General features: G+C 50.4%; 1 protein-coding gene across 2 annotated transcripts; it reads right to left on the bottom strand.

Moving 5' to 3' along the window:
- Positions 1–487: 487 nt before the first annotated feature.
- Positions 488–10,918, bottom strand: LOC125172298 (cytochrome P450 4A11-like). Of its 2 annotated transcripts, none has more exons than XM_047870119.1 (12): positions 10,709–10,918; positions 7,911–8,052; positions 7,208–7,252; positions 6,396–6,523; positions 5,354–5,478; positions 4,830–4,984; positions 4,277–4,383; positions 4,000–4,190; positions 3,770–3,903; positions 2,415–2,479; positions 2,190–2,266; positions 488–786 (listed from the first exon to the last, which is right to left on the bottom strand). In XM_047870119.1, the coding sequence occupies exons 1-12, from the start codon at positions 10,901–10,903 to the stop codon at positions 618–620; spliced, it is 1,533 nt and encodes a 510-aa protein (XP_047726075.1). In that variant the 5' UTR covers positions 10,904–10,918; the 3' UTR covers positions 488–617. The 2 variants fall into 2 exon arrangements, with proteins under 2 accessions (XP_047726075.1, XP_047726074.1); XM_047870118.1 differs by having other exon boundaries at positions 4,830–4,888; positions 10,709–10,903.
- Positions 10,919–11,070: the final 152 nt, after the last annotated feature.

Raw genomic sequence — 11,070 nt, 5'->3', positions numbered from 1 at the left:
GACAGGATTGGAAGTGTGATCTGCTCTGACAGTAGAGAGCCCGATGTGGGCTTCAAATTCAGGAAACATGAGATCATGATCTGAGCCACAGTCAGATGCTTAACCAGCTGAGCAACCCAGGTGCCCCAACCCGTAACAGATTTTTTCAAATAAATCTCAAAATCTGAACGAGAACACCAAGGCACCCAGAGCTTAGTTGCCTTTCCAGGGTCAATATACTGGTAAGAGGGAGAGCCAGTGTTCAAAGCCAGGCAGTCTGGCCCCAGTCCCTTAAGGGGCTAAGTTTATGTCATTTGGGAAACCAGCTAGACAAACAGTACAGGACAGACCAGCGCACAGGAAGACTAACGACAGGAGAGGCCAGACAGGCTAGAGGACAGGTGCGTAATTGAGAGTTACACGCCCAGTCAGGGCTACAGCCAAGTAGGAGGAGGGTAACAGAAAACTAGTAGGAGTCTTGGAAAAGGGTGAGACAGAGAAGGGCAGACAGTCTGATGGGAAAGAGGGGGAGATCATGGAGGTTGTGAGGGAGGCAGAAGACAGGGGACGGGAGACACAGACAGGAAGACAGGATGGCAGGCAGGAGGTTCTCGGGCTCATCCTTGTCTGCACAGATTTTAGAGGAGCTTCCTGAGATGCAGGTGGATCCCATTCTTGGACCTCAACACAATTCTTGGCCAGGGAACAGGGACCCTGGAAGGATCTGGCGCCAGCTCAAAGCGGAGCAGGGTCAGGGCCACCGCCACCTTCATCTCGTTCATGGCAAACTGCTTCCCGATGCAGTTCCTGGGTCAGGGAGGGAAAAGGAAATGAGAAGTGGCCCCAATCCCCTTGCTGGGAACAGCACATGCAGGGCCCTCCTGCATGGGCCCGGCCCCAATCCCTTTCCTTCCCGGACACACACACATCTCGACCCAAGCCTTGCTTCACACTCTGCCCCTGACCTTTGACAAAGCCGACAGTCTTCCAGGACTAACTCCTACTCCTACCTCTGCTGTCAGCAGGCCTAAGATCCTTTTACAAGAGGGTCACCTCCCTGAGCCACACAGGCAAGTAATGTGATTTCTGGCAGTGTTGTCTGGCCCTCTTCTGTCTCCACTGGCAGCCACACATCTTCCACCAACATCTAAGAGGAAGGACTCATTCCCAGGGAGAAACCAAATCCTAGAGCCAATACCTGCAAACATAATCGGCTCTAAGCCCGTTCTGTGAAAGTGGATTCACTATTTGAAGAATTGATAGATTTATGTATTCAGAAAAAAACTTGTTTCTAGTAACTCTTGGAAAGTTTCCTGAAGTTACTATTTAGAGGACAATTTCAGCAGCATCGGAGGATTTCACAGCAGCCACTCTGGAGAACAGTCACCCAGCTCCACGGCCCCTTCAAGTCTGCTTTATGTTTTATACTCCAGGAAACTTTCAAATACCATGTGTCATGTATGAAACAGAGGCTTTTCTCTCAAAAGCAGTTTAATGTCTTCATTTGCATACATTTGCCCACTCAGCGTTGGACTGAGTGTAATGTTAATGTGTGTAGAGCCCAGACCATATATACTGATTTGACAACTGGGAAAATTGTCAAGTACATGACCATTACCATGTATTCAAGAATTCTTGTGGGTAGATGCAAACATAACAGCCACACAGATTAGTCGAATACTTCATGGAACCCTTAAGAGGCTACAGTAACCATCCCCACGTATGACTTAAATATTTGAGATATGCAAGGCAGCTGAGAATGGACACACAGGCAAAGAAGTCAGTGGTTCAGTGCGGGGACAGAATGGCGAGTTGAGTAGGAAAGGCTGGCTTGAGAATGTGCACAAAAGAAGTCTATTGATTCCATCCAGACTTTGAAATCAACAGCAGTTGAAAATTAACATGTGAGAAAATCTATTGCGCAAAGTCCTACTCATACAGTGAATCAAATACCAGAATGCAGTGAGCTTTGGATCAGCCACTGACACTGAATTGTAGCTACAGGTTAGGTATGAGCGATGGGTCAAAGTCTCCAGGTCATGTGGTGCTTACCAACTTTCTTTTGTAAATAGACAGGGATACACCTTTTTCCTAGCACAGAGACACGCAACGGCATATCTGTAGGCACCCATATTAACATAGGAAGTCACAAACATCAGGTGTATACCCAGAAAACCGCCCCCAATCCCATCTTGGTACAAGTAACTCACCTTGCTCCTCCTGAGAAGGGCAAGAAAGCATGGCTGTGTCGGGCAGAACCCGGTGCAAACCGTGAAGGGTCAAACTCCTGCAGAGGGAGCACCAGGACTAGGACAGGTGTGGTCAAGCCCCTCCTTCCTATCAACCAGCCACCAGATGGACCACCCAGAGATGGGACAGGAGGATGCATTGGTCTGGAGAGCTCATCCCAGCCCCTCCTCCCAAGGCCATCATACCTCTGGGTTTGGCCACACATTCGGGTTGTGGTGAAGGGCATAAATGGAGAGGGACACCTGGAATCCTGTGGGAGACAAGAGAGAAGACGGATCATATCCACGCCACGAGGAGTCATGTGCATGCACAAACAGCCTGGAAGCCACAGTGAAAGCCACTGCTCATCATTGTGAGTGGAATGACTGTGTTGCAAGAGAGATGGGGTGGACCAGGAAAGCACCCGTACACTCATTACGAGGGAACCATGCCTGGGCTGAGAAGTAGGAAAGAACAGGAGGCTTACTTTTTGGAACAACTCAAGTGACAGAAAACTCACATTTATCAAGTAGCATCCATAGGCCCTTGGGTAATATGCACGAACTCATTCAATCCTCACAACAACCCTCCAGTGAAGGCACTCATGTCTCCATTGTCCATATCAGGCACCTAGAGTCTCAGAGAGGCTAAGCTACTTGCCTATATCCACACAGCTAGGATGTGGCAGGCCTGGAGTTCAGATCAGAGGTGAGCCAACGGTGGCCTCCAACCATGACTGGGTTCTCAGATCTGGTCATCAGGTACTCTCTGCCACCAATCTGAGGGCTCCCCACTGACTGGACTGTCAAAATAATGACAGTGGATTCCCTGATCTGCTTCAATGACTCGACCCCACAGGGAAGGAAAAACAGCTCTGTCTGGCCCAGAGGTATTTTCTCTCTAGCCATCAAATCTCTGGATATTAGAAGTTTATGCTAATTTTGAAGCCCCTTGCTGAAGTCAACACCTCCTTTTAGAGAAGATGCAATGTATTGAGTCGTTTTTATTTTAACTGATATGTATATAGTTGTTTGCATTTGTCACAAAGGGGTTATCCAAATGTCATGTCAAATCTTCAGGATACTCAAATAGATACGACAGTGAAGACAGAATTGGTCCATGAGTTTAGACTTGGAGTCAGGAACTGGAGTATGCAGTTTTAAATCAGAGAATGTCAGTGCCTTCAGTGGGAATGCTGTAGCGTCACAAAACAATGGGATCTCATGGTAATAGACTGTTTTTGTTGGATAAGTTTGGAAACTTAGGATTCTGTTCTTTTGAGATCTTAGAATTGAGATGCACCTTACAGGTTATTTGGGAGAATAAACCGAAATAGAATATATTCTCCATAGATAGGAAGGGGAAGTAACCTTTATGACACTTTGGCAGTGCTCTGGCTCTGTGTCAGGCATTTTCTATCCTCATCCAAACTAAAGATTAAGTGTCCATTTATGAATGAAAGATGACCAGAGTGATTGAGAACTGTCACATGACATGTGGACCACTGACGTCCCATGTGTTCCTGCAGAGTGTTGCTGTGTGAGTGTGGTGACCTTCATACCTTTGGGTAAGGAACGTCCATCAGGGAAAGTGATGGGCTTGTTGAGCACTCTGCCAATGCCTGGAATTGGTGGATAGAGTCGCAGTGCCTCTTTAATGCACATGGTGGTGTAAGGCATCTGGTCTAGGTGGTCCCTGAAACGAAGCTACCCTGAAGGACAGGCAAGACTCTGCCAAGCAGGAAATTCTCCAGTTGAGTGGGCTGGGCAATCCCATCTCGTGAGCACTCACCAGGTGATGGAGGTACCATCCCCCAGGAGACTCTGGACTTCCTCCCGGCACCTCTGCTGATGCTCAGGGTGCGTGGCCAGGGCATAGAGGATCCAGGAGATGCCACTGGCTGTGGTGTCATGGCCCTCAAACATGAACGTGTCCACTTCGGCACGGAGGTCCTTGTCAGACAAGCTGCTGCCGTCCTCCATCTGGGAAGACATGGTGACACAGCAGGATTTGTCTCCCTCCGCCAAGCTTGTGGGCAAAGCCTCATGCCTCCCCTGCTCACACTCACTCTGGCAAAGAGGAGGATGTCCAGGAAGTCCAAGTGCCTCTTGCTCCTGACCTTCTCCAGAGCTCCCTCCTCCTGCAGCTGAGCCTTCTTCAGCTTGATCACTCGGTCTGTCCCAGAACAGTGTTCCCTGGCAGAGCTGAGAGCTCTGGGTGCCCAGATACAGCTACCCCCTTGGCCCACCTACCCCCAGCTGTCCCAGCCTGGGTGCCATTTGGATCAGGAGGAGAGTGGTAATAGGTGTACGTGTCAGGGTGAGAGCTGTAGCACCATGTGCTTGCGGGTTGGGTCGCCACTCAACAGCACATCCCAGAGAGACATTGTTTGAATGCCTTTGGCAGGGAGTTTCATTCAACCTTTACCCACATGATGACAAATATCAGCTCAGGCACAGCACTGGCATCCTAAAACCTGCACCAGGGGGGTACCCAGTGTGGGTGTGTCCCAACCTCTGGAGGGGCCTTGGAGGGACAGAGCTCTGCCTGAGTGTTTGGGGCCAATCCCTTTGGGATGTCTCTGAAGAAGGAGGCGAGCTGCCTAGGGGCTAGAGTCCAACCTGTATGTTGATGGGCAATCTGGCAGGCCCGGTGGTTCCAACGGCCTTCAGGGGTCAGCCTATAAATGATGTCATCCTGGTGGAAAACATTCCTCACTCGGGAAAAAAACAGGTTGCTCAGGTCTTGAATGGCCTGGATGTAGGACTGGGAGATCCTGAATGGGAAGGATGCAAAAGGACCTAAATGGTGGCAGGCATCTGCCCTGGAGTGGATTGGGGCTGTGGGTGAGGGTTCCTCAATCAGTGGGACAGGTATCCGAGGCATTCACCATTTCTTTCTTATGCTCTTGAGACCCTCAGCCCTTTGCGAGGGACATAGACAGCCAAGTTTTTCCCTGTGGCAAGGATCAGGGATCTGTGCCTAATGAAGGTGTGGTGTGGGCTGAATTTGACTGTGGCCTGGAGCTCTCTGCACAATGTTGCTGTTGTTGATGGGAAACACCCAAGCTGCCTTACCTACCTCCCAGGATAAGTCCATGCCAGTTGGTAGGAAATAGGGCCTGGTGCCTGAGAATTTCACTGACCTGTCTGCTTGGTGGCTGCCCTGGTAGCTGAAGGCGCACTTCATAATGGTGTCCAAGGTCATCAAGGAGACATGCTCAAAGATCTCCACATATGAGTTCTGTCTGATGAGGTCCTCCCATTTGTCCTGTGATGTAGGGACACATTAATCCTCTACTCCTCCAGAAGGCCCATGCTGACAATGCTAGACTCTCTCTTCTGATGGGATGTCCTCTCTTTCTAAAGTGGCTGTGTTTTTAGCATTTTAGGAAATATAGCAAATAAGTGTTTGTAATGTGATGAGTATTTTCACAGAAACTTTTGCTATGTAATTAATCATGATCTCTCTTAACTTAGGAGCAAGTTATGGCACTAACCACCTTTTAGAAGAACACAAAATGTTTCTAAGGGTCAAAAGGTGGACGTTTTCTGCCGTTTGGTCTACACAAAAGAAACAAGTCAAGTCCCACGTTAGGGAGCAAGCGTCAAGGCAGGAGAAAGGCTAAGGGATCAGTACCAGGATTCCTAAGGAAGGGATATCAGGGACCACATTTCCTTTTGTTCATCAAATGTCAGCTGAGCACAGTTAGTGAGAAATAAGATTCTGCCCAGAGGTGGTATGATGGTGCAACCCAGACCTGGGGGTTGAGACCTGGTCTCCATTTCCCTCCATGGAGTGGCTAAAATCCATGCAGAAACCTTCAGCCCCAGCCCAGAGCCCATGTCAGTGACATCCTGAAGCTGCTACTGCCAGGCCAGCCAGGGTCACTTGTCCTGTTGTCCAGGGGGATTGACTGCTCTTCCTATCCAAGCCAAAGACATCAAGTGGGGAGGAGAATGGACCCTGGATCCACCATGACTCTCTCTTTTGTTGGCAATGAGCACAGAGTGGAGGCAAGCTTGTGCCTGGAACTTTCCTGTCCCATCTACCCTGGGGAGCCCTGTCTCCTAGTAAGATATAAGTGCTGTGCCTGATGGATGTCTGTGGGACACACATGCCTGAGAGTGGGCTCTGAGAACTGTGCTATGGGTGTGAGTGTGCAGGTGAGCGCGGGACAGACTTACCAGCATCACGCGGACAGAGTCATCCATGAGCCCCACGTAGGGCTTCAGGATGCCATAGTGGAAGGCTGGGGTCAGCATCCGCCGGTGTTGGAACCACATCTGACCATTCAACAGGAGCAAACCATACCCTGGGCCACAATGGGGGTGTGTGGGGAGAGGTACTCCCAAGAGTTATCTAGGAATTTGGGAGGAACCCAGGGTGTGAGAAGAAGGGCATCCTGGGCAAGTCTGGGAAGGCCAGTGCATGTCAGGAAGGTGACCACGCAAGTATTGGGTCACAGCAAGTGGTCATGACAGCTGAGAGATCAAGGCTGAAACCGAGCAGGTCGCAGGTCATAGAAGGACTTCAGTGAAAAGTCAGGCTGAGATCATTCTCGAGGACTGTGAAGTGATGTGAAAGAAGCTGAGCTGCAGGAGAGCTCTCCCCACCATTAGGAAGGGGTGAGGGTATTTTTTTGAGAGAGAGAAGGAGAAAAGGGAGAGGGAGAGATGGTGAGCCAGGGAGAGGGGCAGAGAGAGGCAGAAAGAGAGAATCTTAATCAGGTTCCAAGCTAGGTGTGGAGCCCAATGTGGGGCTCAATTCCATGACCCTGGTATCATGACCTGAACCAAAATGAAGAGACATCCTCAACCTACTGAGCCTCCCAGACATCCAGAGGTGAGAGTTGTTTCAGAAGAAGAGAAACGAGGCTCACTTCAGAGTTGAGGGTGTGACTTTGGTGCCGGTCACTACAGTCTTGTTTTATCTGGGCCAAATGGATAGTTGTTGGCAAACAGGAAGGTGGACTATAGTCCTGGTTAAATGTACTTACCTATCCAGGGAGCCAGGAATCTGTAGAGGCCATGAGACTTTGGGTCTGAAAGTTAAGAGGGCATACAGGACTGAGGGGAACATGGAAGGCAGGCTGCCCCCAGGAGGTGCTGTGGTCCAGGCCAGTGGCCCTCATTTCTTCCTGAGGATTGTAAGCTGGCAGTTTGTGATAAGCCACTCCCCAGTTGCCTCCAAGCCCTGACTCACTTCCTTTCCTGATGGTAACTTGGGCTTAGGAGGGCAGATTCAGTGGTCCATAGCACAGCCCCAGTGAGACTGTGATCAGCAAAGAAATATAGAAATCAGGCATTCTATGACCCACCACAGACAGGGATTCTGAATACCAGCCATCACGGACAGCAAATTGACTTTGAGATCTGGGATCATATCAGTGTGGTGAAAGAAAGAAGAAAAGAAAGAAAGAAAGAAAGAAAGAAAGGAGGGAGGGATGAAAGAAAGGAAAGAAAAAGAAAGAAAGAAAGAAAGAAAGAAAGAAAGAAAAAGGAAAATGTAATCCCTCACAGCTGTTTAAGCATTCCATCTAAGTATCTATATTTGGCCTTATACTGGGTTGTGGGCTAGAAGGATGGTTGCTGGAGGGTACTGAAGGCTGAGCCATGACTCTCTTCCTGAATTTCATAGTCCCCAAGGAATATACCCAAGAGGGAAGAGCCATAGCAGAAGACATGCGGGATAGTTCTCACCTGATCGCCCCAGGATCACCTTCATGTAGTCCGGGTCATAGACTATGAGGGTAACTTTGCTCCCCCACAGCCAGCGAGGACTGGCGCACGGGTATTTCTCTGCCCTTTTCTGAAGCCCTTGTAGCTCTTGGCCATCTTGGAACTGTAACCGAGGGAAAGACAAGTCAATAAAGCCTTCCTCTGTAGGTGCACTGCTTAGAGTGGTGGTGGCAGGTAGGCTGGCCACAGGGTGATAGTTCTAGATATCCACAGTGCTTAGGAGTTTGGAACTGTTTCTGATGAGACAGGTTCTGATCTAGATTCCACATTCAGTGAGCTTATGTTCTAGTGTGGGAGTGGAGTCGGGGAAGAGAATCAGGCCTTAGAGCCTGAAGTGTCCTTCAATTACTTAAGGGGCCTGCTCTGTGCTCCCAGGTCATGGCCATCATGGGTTACCCTTCTCCTTAGATCCAGTGCAGTGACCATCCAGTGGGAGCCTCTTACCACAAAGCTATGTTAATTTGTCCTCCAAGATCCCCTCAGACCTGCACAGCAGGGGCCCGGGGTCCTGTTTCTGCCCAGTGACATGCCTCCTTCTGATCACATGCTCTCCTCCTCTAGGAGACCCCAAGGAGCCAAATGGTGCCATGCCCGGCTATTCCCCTCTCTGGGCCATTCTGAGGGCCACTGGTCTCTCAGTTGTCTGGAGAAACACTTGGGGCTGCCATCTGTCCCTGAGCAGGTCTAGCAGAGGCCAGGTGAGACTCTCATAGGTGCCCATGGTGGAGATAGGTGCCCATAGGAGGAGACGGTGCCCCTGGTGGCAGTGGCGGGTACCCTGTTGGCAAACACCTCCAGCCTCCACTAGCCTTCAGGCTGCAGCCACCCACTGCAGGCCATGCTCCACTAATGCTACAGCCATGAAAAATGTCCTGCAAAGGAGACACAAGGATAGAAGGTGGATAGAAACAAAAGAGCAGCACAGACAATGGTCAGGTATTGTGGGCTCTACTGGCTAGCAGTCAACCTGAGACAGGTGAGAGGAAAGATAGGGCTGTTGACTCACCTATTACCCACCCTGCAGTTCCCCTTTCATAGTTCCTGGTGGATTTCACCCCTAGGTAGTACAGTGAGTTTGCAGACCAACAGCATGCTTGTCCTTCATAGGCATTACATCATTTTCATTTTTATCAATTAGAGTGTTACTGTCACCTTTGGTCTGTGCCAGGCAATATTTGCAGATTAGAATGACTTGCTTGAGACTCTAATCATCAGCAGCAGCCTCCCCATTTTACAGAGGAGGAAACAGAGGCATAGAGTATGTGGCAGAGCTAGGATAAAATCTACAGAGCTTGGCTCAGAGACCACATGCTTCCCTGTCCCCATTGTGATTTGTCACCTTGCCTGAAGGTTAGCTTTAACTCACCTCAGGTGGCATTCTAACTCCTGACTTAGCCAATAACAGAGGAATTGAATAAAGGAAGGTTTCAGATAGAATTATAAAAACAAGAAATATTTGGCTACAATATCTGATAGGTCAGCAGGCGATGAGAGATGATTGGGCACCGGGAGTAATATTCGTTATGTAGCAGAACCTGTCTGCTTACAGAGTCTACATACAGTCAGTTAATGGGAAAGTCACTGGAGGAAGTTTTTTAGTTCCTTATGTCAAATCCCAGCTCGGGAAGGTGACAACTACATCTAACAAAAGGTCCCAATTTCTCCACCTGGACAAATAATCTGGAAGTCATTAGTGCAACAATGTGCAGGAAGGAATTGGGCTCTGGCTGTCTCCCTGTGGCTGACATGAAGTTTCCATCTCTGGCGCCACTCGGTTGAAATCGCTCTGCCTCTTTCTCTGAGAAGAGACCGGTCTCCGCTCTCTACAACACCCCACCTCCTAGGCTTGTTCAATCCACACCCCAGTAGTGAGCCCCTCTCCAAGTGCCCCCCTTCCTGTAACCCTCCCTCGGGGACCAGTGCTGACAGAACTGGCTGGGTAGGTGCTGTCTCCCACCCAGTCACCCCAAGCTGCTCCTTCCTCTGTCACTGCACAACCTGAGTCAAGCATTCCTTGGGGTCAGCTCTGAGCTGGCCACCGGGGTACTGGAAGGAGGTGACATCCTCAGCCCATGGATTACATGGTGCCGGGTTTGGGGAATGAGAGCTGATGTGGAAACAGATTCTGTTAATGGTGGAGCTCAGTGTGAGTGCTCTTTACCTGCCCCATCCTGGGAACCTTCTCCTGTGTGCCAGTGGCTTGTTAGGGTTCTAGCACTGACACCACCAGTCTGGAACATCCACAGTCTCAGGCACCCAACCTGGTTGTTCCCTACACCTGACGTGATCCCTGGTCCAGCGGTTGACCCTATTTTCCTGTAATCTGACACCTTCTGGGATTCCTGTCTATGGTCTGCATAGGTTGGGAAACTGCTAATGTCTGAGTCCCAGGCATCTCAGGGCCAGGCTGAGAGGATGGGGTTGAGTGGCTGGGCAGGGAAGCATCAGGAAGCCTGTTCTGAGAGAAGAGGCAGGGCTGCTCAGCCTGAAGGGGAAGACTCTGGAAGGAGCAGCCATTGTCCTCAAAAAGCAAAGCTGCACCACAGCCTGCAGATCTGCCTAAAGAAAGAGGGCACCAGCACAGGCTTCCTTGGACAGGCTGAGCTCCAGGGCTGGTGTGGGGCACCGAGGTCTGAGAGGTAAGCTAGACCCACGTGCTGTCACACAAGAAGCCTGTGGGATGCATCTGCTGACCAGGAGGATACTCTGAGAATTCAGGCCCACTCTGTCCCCCCATTCCCCAACCAGCCCCTTCCTACCTCCTGAATGTGCCCAAAGAGCCAGTGGGAAGGAGGCGACGGGAAGTGCTGGACCGCTTTGAGCAGCCACTGCCTGCGCAGGTAGAGCTGTGCTGCCTTGAGCAACAGCAGAGTGAAGCCTAGCAGGGAGGCCACTTGCAGGAGTCCGGAGACACCGTCCAGGGGTCTGGTGAACCTCAGCACAGAGACACTCATGGTGCACGGACAGCTGGATCCGTTGACTATTCCTGATTGTGGCTGACCTCCCCTGAGCACCGCAGCCTTGTCAGTCCAAGGAAGATTGCCCTGCCCACAGAGAGGGTGGGAAATAGGAGGGGGCAGAGGTTAGACTGGGCCTCCAGAGTTCATTAACTGAGAGGATC

The sequence above is a fragment of the Prionailurus viverrinus genome, chromosome C1 (genome assembly GCF_022837055.1).
Source record: "Prionailurus viverrinus isolate Anna chromosome C1, UM_Priviv_1.0, whole genome shotgun sequence".
Lineage (NCBI taxonomy): Eukaryota > Metazoa > Chordata > Mammalia > Carnivora > Felidae > Prionailurus > Prionailurus viverrinus.
Note: the sequence above shows the minus strand (reverse complement) of the source record. Positions and strands in the feature narration are given on the sequence as shown.